This window comes from Oncorhynchus mykiss, chromosome 23 (assembly GCF_057628025.1).
Source record: "Oncorhynchus mykiss isolate SJ-2025 chromosome 23, ASM5762802v1, whole genome shotgun sequence".
In the NCBI taxonomy this organism is placed as follows: domain Eukaryota; kingdom Metazoa; phylum Chordata; class Actinopteri; order Salmoniformes; family Salmonidae; genus Oncorhynchus; species Oncorhynchus mykiss.
The window spans coordinates 11,474,373-11,497,996 of record NC_143044.1 but is presented as its reverse complement, the minus strand read 5'-3'; the positions used below and the strand labels follow the sequence as shown (position 1 = coordinate 11,497,996).

Below are 23,624 nucleotides of genomic sequence, written 5' to 3'. Positions count from 1 at the left end.
GGCTGTGCGGCCCCCCAAAGAAATGCTACCCCACACCATGACTGACCCACCGCCAAACCAGTCATGCTGGAGGATGTTGCAGGCAGCAGAACTTCTGTAAGCACAGCCCCCACCTGTGGACGTCGGGCCCTCATACCACCCTCATGAAGTCTTTTTCTGACCGTTTGAGCAGACACATGCACATTTGTGGCCTGCTGGAGGTCATTTTGCAGGGCTCTGGCAGTGCTCCTCCTGCTCCTCCTTGCACAAAGGCGGAGGTAGCGGTCCTGCTGCTGGTTGTTGCCCTCCTACGGCCTCCTCCACGTCTCCTGATGTACTGGCCTGTCTCCTGGTAGCGCCTCCATGCTCTGGACACTACGCTGACAGACACAGCAAACCTTCTTGCCACAGCTCGCATTGATGTACCATCCTGGATGAGCTGCACTACCTGAGCCACTTGTGTGGGTTGTAGACTCCGTCTCATGCTACCACTAGAGTGAAAGCACCGCCAGCATTCAAAAGTGACCAAAACATCAGCCAGGAAGCATAGGAACTGAGAAGTGGTCTGTGGTCCCCACCTGCAGAACCACTCCTTTATTGGGGGTGTCTTGCTAATTTCCTATAATTTCCACCTGTTGTGCAAATGGAATAGACAACAGCATGTGAAATTTATTGTCAATCAGTGTTGCTTCCTAAGTGGACAGTTTGATTTCACCGAAGTGTGATTGACTTGGAGTTACATTGTGTTGTTTAAGTGTTCCCTTTATTTTTTTGAGCAGTGTATATATAACCATCAGTTCATATAACCTAGTAGTACTGGAGCAGAGAGACAGGTATCATGGCTCCAGCACAGGGGTGCATCACTGCACACTGAGCTACTTACTGTTAGACTACATACAGCTTAGTGCACTGCACACCAGAACATCACATTTCAGGGCGGCATTGAGATGATCATGTTAAATTAGAGAATTATGCTGCTCTCTAGCCCCTCTGTGTCCCCAGCGAGGAAATGCTGAGGTTTATCCCATAGATAGCATAGGGAAGATGGGTCAGGTCTGCACAAGAATGTAATTAGTTACACCCACTCTTACCCTAAACATGCTGCTAGGAGGAAGTTGAGAAAACAGCTGGGCCGCCATTCTTAAATGCTCATGAAGGACAATGAGGTGAGGATTCAAACGCACTCAGTAGGCAGTCAAGCTGCTAATGACTTTCTGAAAGTGTATGAGAGGGAGTAGTTGCGATTGAACTGATGGCAATTCAGGTATGAACATTTACAATGCTTTCGTGGTCTTTCTGAGCAGAAGACCTATTTTACTACTGGAGGAATACAGAGGCACTTCTGAGGTAACATGTCATTAAAACAACCTGCGACTCATGTTAACACACACCTTGACTACAGCCTAAAGGTACATCATTTCAAAATGTCCCGGTCACTCTACTACATGCCAATGACTGAGGCAATTGGGAGACTATGGCAGGTGATATACAGTGGCTTGCAAAAGTATTCAGCCCCTTGGCATTTTTCCTATTTAGTTGCCTTACAACCTGGAATAAAAAAAATGATTTGAGGGGTTTGTATCATTTGATTTACACAACATGCCTACCACTGAAGATGCTAAATATTTTTTATTGTGAAACAAACAAGAAGACAAAAAAAACAAAACAACTATTCACCTCCCCATAGTCAATACGTTGTAGTGCCACCTTTTGCAGCAATTACAGCTGCAAGTCTCTTGGGGTCTCTATTAGAGGTTGACCGATTAAATCGGAATGGCCGATTAATTAGGGCCGATTTCAAGTTTTCATAACAATCGGAAATCTGTATTTTTGGACACTGATTTTGCCGACTTCATTCGGCAAAATCATTTAACGAGGCAAGTCGGTTTATTTAACGAGGCAAGTCAGTTAAGAACACATCATTTTCAATGATGTCCTAGGAACGGTGGGTTAATTGCCTTGTTCAGGGGAAGCAGATTTTTACCTTGTCAGCTCAGGGATTCAATGGAATACTTGTTCCCCTTGCTCAGCATAGGTAACGCTACTTCGAGGGTGGCGGTTGTTGATGTGTTCCTGGTTCGAGCCCTGGTAGCGGCGAAGAGAGGGATGGAAGCTATACTGTTACACTGGCAATAATAAAGTGCCTATAAGAACATCCAATAGTCAAAGGTATATGAAATACAAATCGTACAGAGAGAAATAGTCCTATAATTACTATAATAACTACAACCTAAAACTTCTTACCTGGGAATATTGAATCATGTTAAAAGGAACCACCAGCTTTCATATGTTCTCATGTTCTGAGCAAGGAACTTAAACGTTAGCTTTCTTACATGGCACATATTGCACTTTTACTTTCTTCTCCAACACTTTGTTTTTGCATTATTTAAACCAAATTGAACACGTTTCATTATTGATTTGAGGCAAAATTGATTTTATTGATGTATTATATTAAACGTTAAAATAAGTGTTCATTCAGTATTGTTGTAATTGTCATTAATAACAAATAAATTACTTTTTTTTTTTATTACAAATTGGCCGATTTATAGGTATCGTCTTTTTTTGGTCCTCCAATAAATCGGTATCGACGTTGAAAAATCTTTAATCTAGTCTCTATAAACACATCTAGCTACTGGGATTTTTGCCCATTCTTCAAGGCAAAACTGCTCCAGCTCCTTCAAGTTGGATGGGTTCCGCTGGTGTACAGCAATCTTTAAGTCAGACCACAGTTTCTCAATTGAATTGAGGTCTGGGCTTTGACTAGGCCATTCCAAGACATTTAAATGTTTCCCGTTAAACCATTCAAGTGTTGCTTTAGCAGTATGCTTAGGTTCACCTTCCAGCAGGACAATGACCCTAAGTCTCAAATCTCTGGAAGACTGAAACAGGTGTCCCTCAAGAATTTCCCTGTATTTAGCTCCATCCATCATTCCTTCAATTCTGACCAGTTTCCCAGTCCCTGCCAATGAAAAACATCTCCAGAGCATGATGCTGCCACCACCATGCTTCACTGTGGGGATGGTGCTCTCGGGGTGACGGGAGGTGTTGGGTTTGCGCCAGCCATAGCGTTTTCGTTGATGGCCAAAATGCTCCATTTTAGTCTCAACTGACCAGAGTACCTTCTTCCATATGTTTGGGAAATCTGCAACATGCCTTTTGGCAAACACCAAACATTTTTTTCTGGCCAATTCCATAAAGCCCAGCTCTGTGGAGTGTACGGCTTAAAGTGGTCCTATGGTCAGATACTCCAATCTCAACTGTGGAGCTTTGCAGCTCCTTCAGGGTCATCGTTGGTCTCTTTGTTACCGCTCTGATTAATGCCCTCCTTGCCTGGTCCGTGAGTTTTGGTGGGCGGCCCCATCTTGGCAGTTTTGTTGAGGTGCCATATTCTTTCCATTTATTAATAATGGATTTAATGGTGCTCCGTGGGATGTTCAAAGTTTTGGATATATTTCCACAACTTTGTCCCTGACCTGTTTGGAGAGCTCCTTGATCTTCATAGCACCGCTTGCTTAGTGGTGTTGCAGACTCTGGGGCCTGTCAGAACAGGTGTATATATATACTGAAATCATGTGACAGATAATGACACTTAGATTGCACACAGGTGGACTTTACTTGACTAATGATGTGACTTCTGAAGGTTATTGGTGGCACCAGATCTTATTTAGGGGCTTCATAGCAAAGGGGGTGAATACATATTCACATATAGAACCAGTTTTCCGTTTATTTATTTGAAACATGTTATTTTTTTCATTTCACTTCACCAATTTGGACTATATTGTGTATGTCCATTACATGAAATCTAAATAAAAATCTATTTAAATTACAGGTTGTAATGCAACAAAATAGGAAAAACACCAAGAGGATGAATGCTTTTGCGAGGTACTGTAGGCATAGGCTAGCACATAACATTACACAATTACCTATTTTTGAACTAACACAATCTAGAGTAATCTAAATAAATAAATGCTCTCAAAGCACTGCTACACAGGTCACCTTATTTCCAAAACCCTAAGACTAAATTTCAACCACAATTCATTGATTGCAAGGAAAGAGAGAAAACTGACACGTTAAACACTATTCCAGCCAGTGTGTATCAGATGGAGCTAATTGAGGCCCTACAGGCCTCGAGTGGAGAGATCCTCCCCCCACCGTGCTCTGACTGCAGCCCAAAGCTCACACGGCAGCCCCAATATTAAACCACTGCCGCATCATTACTTCAACCTATTGACCCCGGCTGCTGTGTAATCCCTGCAGCGTCTGCATCTCAGACACAGTGTATATTATTAATAACAGAAGCTGTTAAGGTAAGCACATATTGATCCTGGCTGTGAATAAGATAGAGAAGGGGTCAAGGACCATTCAATCTTGCCTTCTAATGGGATGACTTCACCCGGCTCCTCCTCCCTGCCCAATTGGGTTTCTCTGATTGACCATGTTTGAAAGATGTGTTTGTTCCCTGACCTGATGAAAGTCACAGGGCTGACAGGAGGATGTCTGAAAAAGGACTCTGGTTTTCCTGTCAATCCACTTCCTTAGTGAGCTGTCAGTGAAATTAAGATGTGCAGCTATTCACTTCACCGGGTAACTGTCCAGTGAAAATCTCATTTTAAAAAGCTCTTATTCGGTTTGCTCATACCCAAATAATGTTGGCTTGTCCTGTATTTGCAGTAGTGGCCAGAGCATACATTTGAGAAAAAACACTCAGTAAAACCTCATTTCAAACTTGTTTTTGAAACAAACTGTTTTATTTTTTTTATGTTTTTCTTTTTAATTAAAAGACATTTGCTTGGATAATGACATCCTATTTGGCCCGAGACAGGCCTGTATGTAAATTCTCCGGTGGGGAGAAGGATCCTTCGAGGCTTGGGGAGACATGGGCCTTTTATCAATCAGATTTGCTCACCTCCTGCGCTCTCTTCTCCTCCGCCGCCCTCTCTCGCCACCTGAAAAAGGTCAAAGTTAATCGAGGAGAGTCGGCGAGGAGAGTGAACATTGGATGAAAATGCGCTTGTTGGAAATGACACAGTCCTTCGCCACTAACGCATCATTAGGCAAATGATGTTTACAGGGGTGGATAAAAAAAACTGTAAAGTACTCAAAACAATTTAAGTGAATTGTACAAATCATTTTATATACATTGAACAAAAATATAATGCAACCTACAACAATTACAGGTCATGTAAGGAAATCATTCAACTGAAAAAAAATTGTTGCAGGACTATGGGATTCGCATGACTGGGAAGGAGCACACCCATCGTTAGGGAAGGGGGGGCATAGGCCCACCTACTGGGGAGCCAGGCCCAGAAAAATTCCCAACAAAAGGGCTTTCTTACAGACAGAAATAATCCTCCTTTTCATCAGCTGTCCGGGTGGCTGGTCTCAGACAGTCCCGCAGATGAAAAAGACTGTTGTGGAGGTCGTGGGCTGGCATGGTTATACGTGGTCTGCTGTTGTGAGACCAGTTGGACGTATTGCCAAAATTCTCTATATCGATGTTGGAGGCGGCTTATGGTAGAGAAATGAACACTAAATTATCTGGCAACAGCTCTGGTGGACATTCCTGCAGTCAGCATGCCAATGCACGCTCCCTCAACTTGAGATATCTGTGGCATTGTGTTGTGTGACAAAACTGCACGTTTTAAAGGGTCCGTTTATTGTCCCCAGCACAAGGTGCACCTGTGTAATGACCATGCTGTTTAATCAGCTTCTTGCTATGCCACAGCTGTCAGGTGGGTGGATTATCTTGGCAAATGAGAAAGGCTCACAAACAGGGATGTAAACAAATTTGTGCACAAAATTTGAGAGAAATATGCTTTTTGTGCATATGAAAAACTTCTGGGATCTTAATTTCAGCTCATGAAACATGGGACCATCCCTTTACATGTTGTGTTTATATTTTTGTTTGGTAGAGATAAAAACAATTAGTAGCATATTGTTTTTACACGTGTGTATGTTTTCTCCTCCAACAAAACAAAACCTGATTCGAAGGGGGTGTGGCAGATTTCAAAACATTTTCGCGGTAGGATACACATGAGTATCATCAATGAAAGGTGGCTATCGAGGGGGGATAACACTTCTGTTTGCCTACCAATAAATTGACACACGTGTTGACCACTTATCGGTTTCCAGATCACAGAGGAGAGAGGGCGAACTTTTGCTTATATTAGAAAACCCCATGGGCTCAGTAGTGCACACTCAACTGCACACAAGCTAGCAAGACAAGCCATTCACAGCTGGTTTTAGCAGAAAGGACAAAGCCTACACAACAACTACAGGTAACTGCCAAAATAAAGAAAACACCAACATGGTGTCTTAATCGGGCATTGGGCCACCACAAGCCTCCAGAACAGCTTCAATGCATCTTGGCATAGATTCTACCAGTGTCTGAAACTCTTTGAGGGATGCGTCACCATTCTTCCATAAGAAATTCAATAATTTGATGTTTTGTTGATGGTGGTGGAAAATGGTGTTTCAGACGCTGCTCTAGAATCTCCCATAAGTGTTCAATTGGGTTTGAGATCAGGTGACAGACACACATACCCTTTTAACCACCTATGCTCTATTACAACACCCTTCTCAAAATCAATGAAATCTATTCTTCTAGCCATGGTAGTCAAAATAATGAGCAACTGGGCATTTTTATACATGACCCTAAGCATGTTGGGATATTAATTGCTTAATTAACTCAGGAAACACCTGCTTGGAAGCACCTGCTTTCAATATACTTTGTATCCCTCATTTACTGAAGTGTTTCCTTTATTTTGGCAGTTACCTGTATCTCGCCAGTCAATTCTATTAGCTAGCATTCTAACATTACCTATGGCGGCTAACTTAGCTAGGAATATAGTGACAAAAATAGAGAAAGAAATATCAGGAATTTAGTGACAAAGCAAAGAATAGAAATGACTCACGCTTGTGAAATAATCTGTCTGCATGTATTGCTGTTGTAGTAAAGTGCCCTAGTAGTTCCATTGTGCTTCCTGAATCCATCCATGCTAGTTCACTTGGTGCAGCCGAGCTCAGGCAGTCTGCCCCAGGGCCCCACTATGTGGGAGCTAATTTGAATATCCAAGTGTTGGCCAAGCTGTCAAATCAGGTTCTCTAACCAGTATACCCAAAAACTAGTGATGCACCGATATGACATTTTTGGCCGATACCTGGTATTTCCCTTGCCAAAAAAAAAAAACAATACCAATAACCGATATAAAACAAAATTGCGACCTTTTAAGAATTCAAGTACAGTTAAATAGTTAACACACACACACACACGGCAGTGTAAGGCACTGCATCTCAGTGCAAGAAGCATCACTACAGTTCAAACAGTTGGACACGGACTGAAGGGTGTGTTCATAACAATTAAACTGTTCTGCCTTGTTAGCTAGCAAATTTGTCTAAACTTAAAATATGAAGACTCCAATAAAGATTAGCTGGCTACTCACTAGCATGTGGTGCTTGAGAGATTGTTTATGGACCCGTGTTACATTTCTATAATGACTGCTACAAGAAGTGAATGTGCATTATGCATGGCTCTGGTTAAATTTGTAACAAAAATTGAATTTTCAGACTTCAAAGACAGATCAGTGATTATTGCAAAAAAGCAGATAATTTTGTTTTTTATTTTATTAGGCAAGTCAGTTAAGAACAAATTATTTTTTTCAATGACGGCCTAAGAACTGCCATGTTCAGGAGTAGAATGACAGATTGTTTATCTTGTCAACTGGGGGATTCGATCTTACAACTGCTCGGTGACTAGTCCAACGCTCTAACCACTAGGCTACTTGCCGCCAAATAATAATAATACAATTATTAGTGGTCTTATGGTTGTAAAAGGCTTATATTTAGCCTAGCTATAATTTCCCAATCCCTGAATTCATTAGATTATTGCTGGCTGTTTGAAATGCAGTATATTTGTCCTTTCATTGAACAACAAATGAAAGGCCTATTTAGAGAAAACATTTGTATATATATATATATATATATAGATAGATAGAATCGCCCATAAATTTGAGAAAATCATATCACCCAGGGCAAGTACCACCAGGGGTCCTAGTAACCCTGGTTGGGAACCTCTGATCTAGAACAGACAAAATGAAATATACTTTTCCAACACACAGTGCGGATACACTTCATTATACTGCCTGACTCTGAATTCCAGAGTCATACACAGGATGTTTGCTCAGAATAGATAGTACTGAACCATTGACTCAACAACAACCTAGACCCTCTGAAAATGACCTAGAAAGGACAGTCAATTCAGGAAGCAAACTGAAATTCCAATACCAGTTCCAATTTTCCTCATTTAAAAGCAACTGACCCCAACACTGGTGACTAGTTCTAATTGTTTCAAGAGATAATACATTAAGAACAGCCTCAAGCAGACAAAACCATTAGCATTGCCTCCTGTGTTGCTGCGATAGCGCATAGGAATTCAACCCCTGCCAATATCATTCTCCCATTTTCCTAGGAAGGAAAAGGGTTTGAGGCAGTGTCCTGAGATCTGTACAAAATCCTGTGTCCAAGTAGGTGAAAAATAAGAGGAATTTATTGATGCTCAACTTAACCACTACTAAGCATTTCACTGTTAGTCTACACCTTATGATAAATACATTTGATTTGAGATTGCCATACAACTGCCACCCTTCAGCTCTAAAATGTCAATGCAACCCTGTATCAATCTCAAGGCCCATTTTCCAATCCGGGGGGCATTAAATGTTATTAATGTACTTCAACTCCATCGTAACCACCACAAGTCAGCAGAGAACCTCGCAGAATTGAATGAGGCAATTAAATACCAGCTCCACATCATTTCTTATGGTTTATGCCTAGGTGTCAATTGCCGAATGATGAACAAAGTATAGCCTAAATATAACATCTCAGCAAGGACCATAAACATCAGGTGCACTTGACGTGTTGGACTAAAACTCAGGCAAAGGAAGAAATGTCCACTCTCAAACTTAATTAGGCAGCAAATATACTGAATTTCAATGATTTTACTAAGTCACAGCTCATAAGGAAATCAGTCAATTGAAATTAATTCGGCCCTAATCTATGGATTTCACATGACTGGGCAGGGGCGCAGCCATGGTTGGGCCTGGGAGGGCAGAGGCCCACCCACTGGTGAGCCAGGCCCAGCAACTGGGGAGCCCAGCCAACCAGAATAAGTTTTTCCCCAAAAAAGAGCTTCATTACAAACAGAAATACTCCGTTTCATCAGCTGTCTGGGTGGCTGGTTTCAGACGATCCCACAGGAAACCGGGTGTGGAGGTCCTGGGCTGGCGTGGTTACACGTACTGCCAAATTCTCTAAAACAACATTGGAGGCGGCTTATGGTAGAGAAATTAACATTAAATTCTCTGACAACAGCTCCAGTGGACATTCTTGCAGTCAGCATGCCAATTGCACGCTCCCTTAAATCATCTGTGGCATTGTGTTGTGTGACAAAACTGCACATTTGAGAGTGGCCTTTTATCATCCTCAGCAAAACGTGCACCTTTATAATGATCATGCTGTTTAATCTACTTCTTGATATACCACGTCAGGATTATCTTGGCAAAGGACAAATGCTCACTAACAGGGACGTAAACAAATTTGGCCACAAAATGAGAGAAATAAGCTTTTTATGCGTATGAAAAACTTATTGGATTTTTTATTTCAGCTCATGAAACATGGGACCAACACTTTACATGTTTCATTTATATTTTTGTTCAGTATAGAATAGGAACCTACAATCTAAAGGCTTGCTGATGAGCATTAAAGGCAAGGACATAACCAATCAACCTTACCTTCCAGCAAAGCAAAGCAATATTCTATAAATGGGTCAAACATGAAAAATAAACAAAATGTTTATTTTTGCATAGTCCATTTTAAAAACATGTACTGTTGGAGATAGGGTTTGTCCAGTGCCACATTAAAAAGGGAAAGTTAGTCCTGTTCCACTTTAAAAAATACCTAGTTAATACCCTTCATGCAGAAACAATCATTGTGAGAGCCACCCCCAGGCCTTACTCTTAATTATAAAGTGGTTCTCTCAGACATCAGTAATATGCTCAGAGGACAGAAGTCGTCGTGAGCCCACAGCTCAACACTAATTGGGCTTTCCACTCAAAAATAGAATGAAACAAGTTGTTGAAGCGGGATCATGAAACAAGGACTGAGCTTATTGTACCCAGTCTTTCAAAATAGAGCTTGTAAAAAAAAGTGTTCATTTGAGGTGCAAAATTAAGCTGAGCATGATGCTATATGTAGGCTACTTTTTACATGCATTGTATAAGTGCACTTTGGGAAAAGAATGACATACATTCACTAGCATTACATTACTCATCAGGATCGATAGCCTTGAAACTATTGTTTTGAATCTATCACATTAATACTGCTCATCAGAGAAAACATAAAAGAACACCAAGGTTGCTGTGGCTCTTTCTCCCATGGTGTCCACATCTCAACCAATCAATGGCAACAACTTCAAATCTACTAACCTTCATTCAATAACCAAAAAGATAATGTGGTTCCTTGAGCAATTAATTACTGAGGAGTAGCCAGCCTCTGTCCTGGCAAAACCTCTACCACCACACTGTTAAGAGTCAAAATGTCTGGAATACTCTGCAATTATTAGGCCAGTTGAGTGTTAACATACAGTGCCTTCAGAAAGTACTTATACCCCTTGACTTTTTCCACGTGTTACAGACAGAATTTAAAATAGATTAAATTGAGATGTGTCACTGGCCTATACACAATACCCTATAATGTCTATGTGGAATTATGTTTTTAGAAACATTTTAAAATATAAAGCTGAAATGTCTTAAGTCAATAAGTAATCAACCACTTTGTTATGGCAAGCCTAAATATGTTCAGGAGTAAACATTTGCTTCACAAATTATGAGTGTCATGGATTCACATGATTTTTGAATGCCTACCTAATTTCTGTACCACACACATACAATTATCTGTAAAATCACGTAGTCGGCAGTGAATTTCAACCACATTGTTTGAAGTACAATATACCAACATAGCTACTGTAGTAAATCAAAGCTGTGTGCTGGAAAGCCTTGGTAGAGCATGGGTGGAATAGGCATTGTGGTGCTCATGAATTTCATTTACTTTTCGGCTTCAGACTAATGCCTACCTCTCACTTACAATACATGAATGTAATAAAATAAAAATAAACGTTTCAAATGTATTTCAAACATATTTCAGAACAAAAACACTTTACAATAAAAAATTTTTTTTAAATTAAATAAATAAATAAATAAATACAGTTGTTACATACCAGAATAGCGATGGGGAGTTACTGGTTATGGAAAAACTTTTACATGTAACAGTCAGCCATATGATTCACCACTAGCCTCTTAATAGTAAGCAAACAACTCTAAGCATTTCGATAGAACGACTAGCTCCAACAAACACATGCTGCTGGAATTCACCAAATGTTTGGTTTCTTCATATTTAGCGAACGTTACTAATGACGTGAATACACATATGTCCACGTCATTCACTTAAATTGTAAAGAAAAAATAGAGAGAAAAACCATGCATTGCCAACTGGCAATGAAATATAGCTAGCTATAGGCTTGAGAGGTTAGCCTACCGGCTAACTTAGTGTTGTACACATTCAATGGGCTGCCTTCAAGTTAAAGAGGACACACAACATATTCAAAGTAAATATGGTGTTTTACTTACCTAGGTACGTTTTTGAAAGACCATTATCCACACGACATGCATAACGACAGAAAATATGCAAATGTTTAAAGTCTAGTTGACAGCATCGTTCCTGAATCCGCCATCTTCATTCAGCAATCGATGCATTCTGCCGAAACTCCGGAATGAACCAAAGTGAGCAGGAGGAGGAGGAGGAGGGAGTTTTCGTAACAGTGGACATACAAAGTTGTTTATTTTGAATAATTTCTCTGATAGGAGAGGAGGAAAATCCTCGAAATTACCCAATTTGAAACCGAATTGTGTTGGTATTTTAAGGTTAAAGCTCAAAACGGACAATACAATTGATCATGCTTGTTTTAACCCCCATTACACGGATATATTTCATGACACCCTTGTCCCGACAGAACACCCCGAGCTTCTTTCAGGCTTACTTTTTACTCACAGGTGCATAAGGGGCAAAAGTGCAGAGCTTATTCGGCTATGCTACTCCTTTTACTTGGGTCAACAAAGTGATGACAAAATATTCACAAAATGCTAACTTTGGCGTCTGAGCAGGTAGCAACTAAAACATTGGGTATTCCAATGTGAACCCCATTGTCTGAACGTTTAATTTGGGAACCCTTCCACGAAAGTCAATTGTTGGGGAAATACTAAAAAACACAATTAGTTATCACATTGTATGCCCTATTTCCACACCACATAGAACTGAAGATCATTAACTAAGTGTGAAAATAAACTCACTGTAACCAGGCTACCGGTGAACTTGATCATAAATTGCCCTATAGCTCCCTCTCCTGTTCATACTGTGACAGACCGTAGCATGCATTTAAAACATTTAAAATTTACATCAATCATACCAATTCATTTTGCCAGTCAGTGCTCAGAGGATTTAGACAAAAACAGTATTTCTGATTTAGAGTAATTGTGGTTCAGTAGTAGCTTCTATCAAGGCCATCAGATTGTTCAACAGTCACCAGTAGCCAGCCTCCACCCATTCATTACCCTGCACCTTAGAGACTGCTGCCTTAGTCATTGAACACTGGTAACTTCAATGTTTACATACCATTTCACCCACTTCATCCTATAACTACTACTGTACATACCTTTTCTATTCATATACCGTCTTTACACACCATTATTCATCAATCTACACGCATGTATGCTTACAGTGGCTTGTGAAAGTATTCACCCCAATGCATTTTTCCTATTTTGTTGCCTTACAATCTGGAATTAAAATATAATTTTGGGGGGTGTGTAACATTTGACTCACACAACATGCCTACCACTTTGAAGATGCAAAATATTTTTGGGTGAAACAAACAAGAAATAAGACCAAAAAAACTACTTGAGCATGCATAACTATTCACCCCGCCCCCAAAGTCAATAATTTGTAGAGCCACCTTTCTCTTGGGGTATGTCCCTATAAGCTTGGCACATCTAGCCATTGGGATTTTTGCCCATTCTTCAAAGGCAAAACAGCTCCAGCTCCTTCAAGTTGGATGGGTTCCGCTGGTGTACAGCAATCTTTAAGTCAGACCACAGTTTCTCAATTGGATTGAGGTCTGGGCTTTGACTAGGCCATTCCAAGACATTTAAATGTTTCCCCTTAAACCACTCGAGTGTTGCTTTAGCAATATGCTTAAGGTCGTTGTCCTGCTGGAAGGTGAACCTCCGTCCAGTATCAAATCTCTGGAAGACTGAAACAGGTTTCCCCTCAAGAATTTCCCTGCATTTAGCACCATCCATCATTCCTTCAATTCTGACCAGTTTCCCAGTCCCTGCCGATGAAAAAGCATCCCCACAACATGATACTGCCACCACCATGCTTCACTGTGGGGATGATGTTCTCGGGGTGATGAGAGGTGTTGGGTTTGCGCCAGACATAGCATTTTTCTTGATGGCCAAAAAGCTACAAAGCTTAAAATGGTCCAATGGACAGCTACTCCAATTTCCGCTGTGGAGCTTTGCAGCTCCTTCAGGGTTATCTTTGGTCTCTTTGTTGCCTCTCTGATTAATGCCCTCCTTGCCTGGACTGTGAGTTTTGGTGGGCAGCCCTCTCTTGGCAGATTTGTTGTGGTGCCATATTCTTTCCATTTTTTCTATAATGGATTTAATGGTGCTCCGTGGGATGTTCAAAGTTTAGGATATTTTTTTCTGTTTTTTTTTCTTCCTTCAATCTACACACAATATGCCATAATGACAAAGCAAAAACAAGTTTAGAAGTTTCCAGATGTATTTTTTTTTTAAATTTTGAAATATCCCATCTACATAAAAATGTTCAGACCATTGACTCAGTACTTTGTTGAAGCACCTTTGGCAGCGATTATAACCTCAATCCTCCTTGGGTATGATGCTACAAGCTTGGTATAACTTTATTTGGGGTGTTTCTTCCATTATTTTCTGCAGATCCTCTCAAGCTCTGTCAGGTTTGATGGGGAGCCTTTGCCCCAGTCTGAGGTCCTGAGCCCTCTGAAGCTGGTTTTCATCAAGGATCTCACTGTACTTTAATCCGCTCAGCTTTCCCTCAGTCCTGACTAGTCTCCCAGTCCCTGCCACTGAAAAACATCCCAACAGCATGATTCTGCCACCACCATGCGTCACAGTAGGGATGACGCTAGATTTCCTCAAGACGTGATGCTTGGCAAGGAGTTCGAGCTTGGTTTCATCAGACCAGAGAATCTTGTTTCCCATGGTCTGAGTCCTTTAGGTACCTTTTGGGAAACTCCAAGCTGGCTGTCATGTACCTTTTACTGAGGAGTGGCTTCCATCTGGCCACTCTACCATAAAGGCCTGATTGGTGGAGTGCTGCAGAGTTGGTTGTCCTTCTGAATGGTTCTCCCATCTCCACAGAGGAACTCTGGAGCTCTGTCAAAGTGACCATCGGGTTCTTGGTCACCTCCCTGACTAAGGCCCTTCTCCCCCGATTGCTCAGTTTGGCCAGGCAGCCAGCTCTAGGAAGTCTTATTTAACCTTTGTTTAACTAGGCAAGTCAGTTAAAAACAAATTCTTATTTACAATGACGACCTACCCCAGCCAAACCCAGACAACGCTGGGCCAATTGTGTGACGAAGCCTGGACTCGAACCAGTTACTGCAGTGACGCCTCTTGCACTGAGATGCAGTGCCTTAGACAACTGCGCTGCCTGGGAGTCTTGGTGGTTCCAAACTTTTCCCACTTAATAATGATGGAGGCCACTATGTTTTTGGGGACCATAAATGCAGCAGACATTTTTTCGTAACCCTTCCCCAGATCTGTGCCTCAACACAACCCTGCCTCGGAGCTCTTCGACCTCATGGCTTGGTTTTTGCTCTGACATGCAGTCAACTGCGTGATCTTATATCGACAGGTGTGTGCCTTTCCAAATCATGTCCAATCAATTGAATTTACGACAGGTGGAATTTACGATAAGGCTGTAACGTAACAAAATTTGAATAAAAGTCAAGGGGTCTGTATACTTTCCAAATATACACACACACACACACACACACACACACACACACACACGACTAACATTGCTCGTTCTGTTTTTTTGTGTCTCTGGATTGTTTTAAAAAAATGTTTTATTGCTAGGCATTACTACAGTTGGAGCTAGAAACAAACATTCTGCTGCACTTGCAATATCTGCAAATCTGTGTACACTACCGATCAATTTTGATCATGTCCATTTTTTGTACTCTCCACCCACAAAATAAATTACAGCACATATGTGTTTTGAATAACCTTTATTAAGTAAACTCTACATTTCAGTATTGCTTTATGTCCTTTTTTCTTTTATTCTAAATTACAACCTCTTGCAATCAGCACAATTTATATATATACTTTTTTTTTCCCCAACCAAGCTACACTGAGGAATACAAAAATATCACAGTACATTTTCTACTAAGTCACATCACCCGTGAGCTCCAGAGCAGGGTTGGAGGTGCAGGTTTGGAACACAGGGATCTGGCAACGTCCCCTATAGAACATCAATGGACAGTGGACATGAATTCCACAGTAACAGCTGATGGATGTAACCTGGAAACCCAGTCTGCATATAAGCCTTTCTGAGCATAGCACTTTTATGATTCTAGATGTGTAGGGCATGTAAATAGCATGTCCACTCATCCTTTATGTGATCCTGATATTTGATTGGATGATTGTACTTGAGATTTGCAAAAGGCCATCCACTTGCACTCTTGACCCACTCAAAAAGGGCCAATGAGTTTGGTCCAGCCAGACACCCGTGTTCCCAGACCCAAAACCTCAAACCGCTGAATCGGAAAAGGGAACCCACACAACACTCACGTTACACTCTCTCATTCTCAAAATTCCTCTCTGCATACACATCATTCAAAATATCAAAAAGATAAAACAAAACACTAAAAGAATCCTGACCCGTACTCAGGTTACTATTTTCATATTACATTTCTTTTCATTTTATTATTTCAACAAACTGTTTTTTGTCAATTTTTTTTAACTTTCTTGTTTAAACACTGTCAGAATACCCAAAATTCAGATCCGTAGTGACTGGTGGAGGCTAACTCCCCCCAGGACAGTGGAATGTTGCAGTATGAATCTGACTTACTCAGTGGTTTCAATAAAATAACCAACCAACAACAAAATAAATGACAACTTATATGCCCCAAGCAACCAAAAAGTACTCCTTCGTGACTGCTTCTGGAAGGAAAGTTGGGAGGATGAGGGGGAATATATGTTACAGGAAGTTACACAGAGACATGAATCATGACAATGGGAAACGCAATTCAGTCACGAACAGAAACAGAACACAACATAAGCTGATTCCCTTTCAGCTTTCCACAAAGCTCTGCGTCTCACACAGTTATGACATCTAAAAGGGTGGGGAATGGAGGTTGATTGTGCTGCCTGTGTGCTGTGTAGGGTATGTACATCAAGGTACACAAGGGTTGACGTCAGGTCAGGTGAAGGAGAGGCCAGGGAAGCGGATGGGGAGAGCATTCGAGGCAGAGCCAAATGTCGATGGAGAGAGCCAGAGCTCGACAGGGCTGTGGGTTTGTGGGGTGGGAGCGTCGTTCCTCTCCCACTCCCACTGCCCTCACAGTCATGGGGAGAAGGTGGCCATCTCCAGAGAGATGCGCTGCCACAGCTCCTTGGTCTGCTTGCCCCTCTTCAGGTTCTGAAGCACGTCGTTGAACTGCATCATTCCCACAGGGGTCAAACAGAAGGCCCCGCGGGCACTGCGGATGATGTTGACAAAGTCGTCGTAGTCGGCCGGGGTCAGGTGGATCAGCCGGTGGTGGATATACTGCAGTGGGGGACGACGGGTGGGACAGAGGAGCAGATTAACTGAGTCAAACAGGGCACCAAAGGGTAATCTACTTTACTACTTATGTCAATGTTAGTCACAGACAGGGCACCCAGATCCTAAACCAACCCCTACCTCCTACTACCCCCAATGAACTTGTAGAGCAGCAATTTCTCAACTGGTGGGTCATGACCCAAATTTGGGTTTCGGGAAGTGTTCTTTGTTATACATTTTTATTTTAATGAAAAATACTCAAGTCTGAACTTAAATGACAAATCATAAAACCAGGTAGAGAGTGAATAAATCATTTAATCTCAGCTATTCTTCAAAGTATTTTCAATATAGAGCTATTAGAAATGCTATTCAGCAGTTTTGGTTGATTTTGTGGTCTCAAAGCAAGAGCTTACGTTCTTCAAGAATATGAACATTGTGAATACCAATCCATTCAGATTTACACAAGTACATAGGGATTTGGGATTGAACAATAGTGTTTGGTGGGAATATAGATAAACATATGTGGTCCACTGCCAGTGTTATACACGACATGACCAAAAGTATGTGGACACCTGCTCATCTGACATCTCATTCCAAAATCATGGGCATTAACATGGAGTTGGTCCCCCCTTTCCTGCTATTACAGTCTACACTATTCTGGGAAGGATTTCCACTAGAGGTTGGAACATTGCTGCAGGGACTTGCTTCTATTCAGCCACAAAAAGCATTAGTGAGGTTGGGCACTGACATTGGGCAGTAGGCCTGGCTCGCAGTCAGCGTTCCAATTCATCCAAAAGGTGTTCAATGGGGTTGAGGTCAGGGCTCTGTGAAGGCCAGTCAAGTTCTTCCACACCGATCTCAACAAACCATTTCTGTATGGACCTCGCTTTGTGTATGGGTGCATTGTCGTGCTGAAACAGGAAAGGGCCTTCCACAAACTGTTGCCACAGAGTTGGAACCACAGAATAGATTAGAATGTCATTGTATGCTGTAGCATTAAGATTTCCTTTCACTGGAAATAAGGGGACCATCCCAAACCATAAAACACAGACGAGACCATTATTCCTCCACCAAACTTTACAGTTGGCAGATAGCTTTCTCCAAGCATCTGCCAAACCCAGATTCGTCCGTCGGACTGCCAGATGGTGAAGCGTGATTCATCCCTCCAGAGAACATGTTCCCACTGCTCCAAAGTCTAACAGCGGCGAGCTTTACACCATTCCAGCATTCACTTGGTATTGCGCATTGTGATCTTATGCTTGTGTGCGGTTGCTAGGCCATGGAAACCCATTTCATGAAGCTTCCAACGAACAGTTCTTGTACTGACGTTGCTTCCAGAGGCAGTTTGGAACTCGGTAGTGAGTGTTGCAACCGAGGACAGATGATTTTGATGCACCACAGCCCCGGGGAGTCCTGTTTTGTGAGCTTGTGTGGCCTACCACTTCGCAGCTGAGCCATTATTGCTACTAGACATTTCCACTTCACAATAACACCACTTACAGTTGACCAGGACAGCTCTAGCAGGGCAGAAATTTGACAAACTTGACTTGTTGGAAAGGTGGCATCCTACGACGGTACCCCGTTGAAAGTCAGCTTTTCAGTAAGATCATTCTACTGCCAATGTTTGTCCAATGGTGACTGCATGGCTATGTGCTCAATTTTATACACCGGTCAGCAACGTGTGTGGTTGAAATAGCAGAATCCACTAATTTGAATGGGTGTCCATACTTTTGTATATTGATACAGCCACCTGTAACTAGGTTTACATTTGTTAATTTAATCACATCCCTCCATCTCAGGGTAAGCCCTTGAGGGCATTAATGAAGTGATGAGAATTCCGCACATCTCCAGTACAGTGCATTTTTAGTCCCAGCCTTGAGCAGGTACTTATTTTTGTTAACCTCTCAGGACAAATTCTGTATCATAATGAGTTTAAATTGATAAATTATTAACGGGAAACAGAGAGCGCTTCATTTTGCTCACAATGGTGTGGTTTAATGGAATATGACTGAATAGGGTACACACTGCCCTATGGTACTGCTGCAAATTTTAGACAGTAATTTCAATATGAGATATATTGATGATACATTTGGACTGGAAGTCAGGATTAACGTAATGAATTTGTCTCTTTCCTCAAATGATATAAACCCTGATCTCAAGTTCTCCATAGAATGTGACTAGAAATATTTATATTTTCTAGATATGTGAATAATGGTCTCTGATGGTAACCTCATCACCACCCTCTATCAAAAAGGCAGACCATAACACTTATTTTAGCTTACAGTGCGCATCCTAATGCACTTAAACGGTTTACCTAGGAGTCAATTCTGTAGACGGACGCCTGAGCCACTCCACTGACGATTACGTTTACAAGGCTACAGTCATGGAACAGCGTTTCTTCGATGGAGGTTCCTCTTCCCAGTACGCCAAGAGTTGCTGGGCAAAAGTGTGAAAACTAAGAGAAACTGCTATGCTACACGTATAACCACATTTAACCCTAAAGCGTATACAGTGACTCCAAAAGTATTGGGACAGTGACACTTTCTTTTATGATACAATGACTATGAGTTTAAAGAGCAGACTGTCAACTTTAATTTGAGGGGATTTTCATCCATATCGGGTGAACCATTTAGAAATTACAGCACGTTTTGTACATAGTCCCCCCCCATTTTAGGAGACCAAAATTTATCAAATTCGGTATTTGGTCCCATATTCCTAGCACGCAATGACAACATCAAGCTTGTGACTACAAACAAGGGGGAGGGGGTCAAAATCCAAAGTAACAGTCAGCCTTGTCTCAGGATGGTAAGTTGGTGGTTGAAGATATCCCTCTAGTGGTGTGGGGGCTGTGCTTTGGCAAAGTGGGTGGGGTTATATCCTTCCTGTTTGGCCCTGTCCGGGGGTGTCCTCGGATGGGGCCACAGTGTCTCCTGACCCCTCCTGTCTCAGCCTCCAGTATTTATGCTGCAGTAGTTTATGTGTTGGGGGGGCTAGGGTCAGTTTGTTATATCTGGAGTACTTCTCCTGTCCTATTCGGTGTCCTGTGTGAATCTAAGTGTGCGTTCTCTAATTCTCTCCTTCTCTCTTTCTTTCTCTCTCTCAGAGGACCTGAGCCCTAGGACCATGCCCCAGGACTACCTGACATGATGACTCCTTGCTGTCCCCAGTCCACCTGACTGTGCTGCTGCTCCAGTTTCAACTGTTCTGCCTTATTATTATTCGACCATGCTGGTCATTTATGAACATTTGAACATCTTGGCCATGTTCTGTTATATTCTCCACCCGGCACAGCCAGAAGAAGACTGGCCACCACTCATAGCCTGGTTCCTCTCTAGGTTTCTTCCTAGGTTTTGGCCTTTCTAGGGAGTTTTTCCTAGCCACTGTGCTTCTACACCTGCATTGCTTGCTGTTTGGGGTTTTACGCTGGGTTTCTGTACAGCACTTTGAGATATCAGCTGATGTACGAAGGGCTATATAAATAAATTTGATTTGATTTGATCTGGTGTTGCCACCAGCTGCATCAAGTACTGTAGTGCATCTCATCATGGACTGCACCAGATTTGCTGTGAGATGTTACCCCACTCTTCAAACAGAGAGAAATCAGCCATACTGTTCATTCTGTGCGTGGTGGCATTGTCATGCAGGAGGATGAGCCTGAGCCAGGATGAGCCTGCAGGAAGGGTACCACATGAGGGAGGATGTCTTCCCTGTAATGCACAGCGTTGAAATTGCCTGAAATGACAACAAGCTCAGTCCGATGATGCTGTGACTCACCGCCCTACAACATGACGGACCTGCCACCTCAATCTCGCTCCAGAGTACAGGCGACATTGTTGCCGGTGATGTCTGGTGAGGACCTGCCTTACAACAGGCCTATAAGCCCTCAGTCCAGCCTCTCTCAGCCTATTGCAGACAGTCTGAGCACTGATGGAGGGATTGTGCATTCCTGGTGTAACTCAGGCAGTTGTTGTTGCCATCCTGTACTTGTCCTGCAGGTGTGATGTTCGGACGTACCGATCCTGTGCAGGTGTTGTTACACGTGATCTGCCACTGCGAGGACGATCAGCTGTCCGTCCTGTCTTCCTGTAGCACCGTCTTAGGCGTCTCACAGACATTGCAATGTAATGCCCTGGCCACATCTGCAGTCCTCATGCCTCCTTGCAGCATGCCTAAGGCACATTCACGCAGATGAGCAGGGACCCTGGGCATCTTTCTTTTGGTGTTTTTCCAGAGTCAGTAGAAAGGCCTCTTTAGTGTCCTAAGTTTTTATAACTGTGACCTTAATTGCCTACCGTCTGTAAGCTGTTAGTGTCTTAACGACCGTTCCACAGGTGCAAGTTCATTAATTGCTTATGGTTCATTGAACAAGTGAAACTGTGTTTAAACCCTTTACAATGAAGATCTGTGAAGTTATTTGGATTTTTACAAAGTATCTTTAAAAAGACAGGGTTTACGTTGTGGTTTACTACCATGATTACGGATAGTCCTGAATGAATCGTGAATAATGATGAGTGATAAAGAGGCATAAATATCATACCCCATAACTTTCATTATTCATGATTAATTCAGGACTATCTGAAATCATTATATTACATATAACACCATGAATGTTATTGTCATCTTATGTTGCCCATGTGGTATTTTGTATGTTGGGAAAATCTCTAGGCAGCTTAAGAAACGAATGTGAGCAAGAGCACCATAAGGTGTAATGGTGAAAATTACCCTTTTGCCTGCCACTAACAAATCTTCACGATTTCAGGGTATTGAAAAAGTTTAAACCTTCATCCAGAGGTAAAAAGCTGTGCCAAAGGAAACTCTTTTGGATTCATATGCGTGGCACTTTACATCCATCAAGGCTTAATGATAATTTTGACATGAGTGTCATGCTTTAATATGTTTCCCCCTAACCCCCCCGGACGCATTATGTGGTTCCTGTCATTTATGATGGTTCTCAAACCTGACACTTTTTTACATACATACATACATACATACATACATACCATACATTTTAAAAAATGACTGTCTCAATCAAGTCACACATTTTCTGAGATAAATGATTACTGATGTGCCTCCTGGCATTTGTGTTGTACACAAGTGTTGCTCATCATGTCTGATTGCATTGACGCACATTACCTGTATGTGGCCTTTGTCATTGTGTGTTTTTATATGCTCTGATGGTCTGACGCCTAAATAAATGACAAGTGATTCATTGATCGGGTGAGTGCGGAGAGTCCTTTAAACTTCAATAGGAGAACCTCAAAAGTTACTATTTTGACCTCATTTACTGGAGCTTAATTTAAGCAGGATGTGTTCTAAGGGAGATGAGGAACCAATTACAGAGAAAGACAGTTGGTAAACATCAGAGGAGGCTGGTGGGAGGAGCTATAGGAGGATGGGCTCAGTGTAAAGACAAACACATTTAACTATATCAAACATCAAATATATGGAAACCACATTTGACTCAATTCCCTCTATTCAATTCCAGCCATTACAATGAGCCAGTCCTACTATAGCTCCTCCCACCAGCTTCTTCTGGTGAACATATCCATAATGACACCCAACATATGGAATTAATTCCTCTCCTGTGACTGAGGAGATGACTCACTGTTAGTCATGGTATATTTCCCGCTTGAGTACAACCCATCAGATACCTCATCTCATTAACAGCCTGATGAGATAGAGGAGAGCATGTGTCACGCGGACACTGTCAGCTGACAACAAATATGTCGACACACACACACACTTGTGAAAGTGTGTGCAAGAACACATTATGCAGGTGGTAGAGCAAGTCAGCTGAAACTGGGGCAGATAGGAAGAGGTGGTGTGTGTGTGACTATGTTCACGCTCATAAAGCAGTGTTCATTTTGAGAATTTGAACATTCACCTTAAAAGCCCACACATCGGTTTAATCTAGCCTTGTTGAAAGCAGAAAGACAGTGACTCAAACCACAGCAAGGAATTAAATGTGCATGTGAGCTAGCGCAGAATCTCCAGAGGCCAACATGCCTTTCAGCTTTGCAACAGTCATAGCCTGTTAGCCGCTTCCCCATCAGAGCAGGCAATCCAGTGGATGCACTCCGGAGTCTCCCTTTACAAAAGTTTGTAGCACTCAACTACAGTGTCGTGAAACCAAAACTTAATATTAGATAAAGGGAAAGTGAGTTTACAAAAAAAAAATGGAACACTCAATTAACCTTTGTGAAAAAGTAATTGCCATCTTTAGCTGCAATGACTGCAACCAAATGCTTCCTGTAGTTGTTGATCAGTCTCTCACATCGCTGTTGGGGAATTTTGGCTCACTCTTGCATGCAGAACTGCTTTAACTCCGCGACATTTGTGGGTTTTCAAGCATGAACTGCTTGTTTCAAGTCCTGCCACAACATATCAATAGGGATTAGTTCTGGACTTTGACTAGGCAATTCCAAAACTTAAAATTTGTTGCTTTTTAACCATTTTCATGTAGACTTGATTGTGTGTTTTGTATCATTGTCTTGCTGCATGGCCCAGCTGCGCTTCAGCTCACAGACGGATGACGCTGGGCCAATTGTGCGTCGCCTCATTGGTCTCCCAGTCGTGGCCGGCTGTGACACAGCCCGGTATCAAACCAGGATCTGTAGTAACGCAGCTAGCATTGCGATGCAGTGCCTTAGACCGCTGCCCCACTTAGGCAGCCCCAGAAAAAAATATATTAAATCCAGTTCAGAATAAGGCTGTAACAAAATGTGGAAAAA

The 23,624-nt window shown here is 42.0% G+C and overlaps 2 protein-coding genes across 50 annotated transcripts in view; both read right to left on the bottom strand.

Annotated features, from left to right (window-relative positions):
- The window catches only part of LOC110502443 (bifunctional heparan sulfate N-deacetylase/N-sulfotransferase 2), a 197,244-nt gene extending 185,209 nt beyond the window's left edge, over positions 1-12,035 (bottom strand). For 2 of the 5 annotated variants that reach the window (XM_021580469.3, XM_021580468.3), the window contains exon 1: positions 11,658-12,035. The gene's annotated coding sequence lies outside the window, so the exon portion shown is untranslated. Of the gene's footprint in view, positions 1-4,885; positions 4,926-11,248; positions 11,400-11,657 lie in introns of those variants that run through there. The other 3 variants (XM_036959813.2, XM_090216916.1, XM_090216915.1) reach the window with 3 other exon arrangements.
- A 3,306-nt stretch (positions 12,036-15,341) lies between these two features.
- The window catches only part of LOC110502442 (zinc finger SWIM domain-containing protein 8), a 41,572-nt gene continuing 33,289 nt past the window's right edge, over positions 15,342-23,624 (bottom strand). For all 45 annotated transcript variants that reach the window (XM_090216882.1, XM_090216877.1, XM_090216892.1 and 42 more), the window contains one exon: positions 15,342-16,899. In XM_090216882.1, coding sequence (XP_090073008.1) covers positions 16,696-16,899 — 204 coding nt within the window. In that variant the 3' untranslated portion in view covers positions 15,342-16,695. The remainder of the gene's footprint in view (positions 16,900-23,624) is intronic.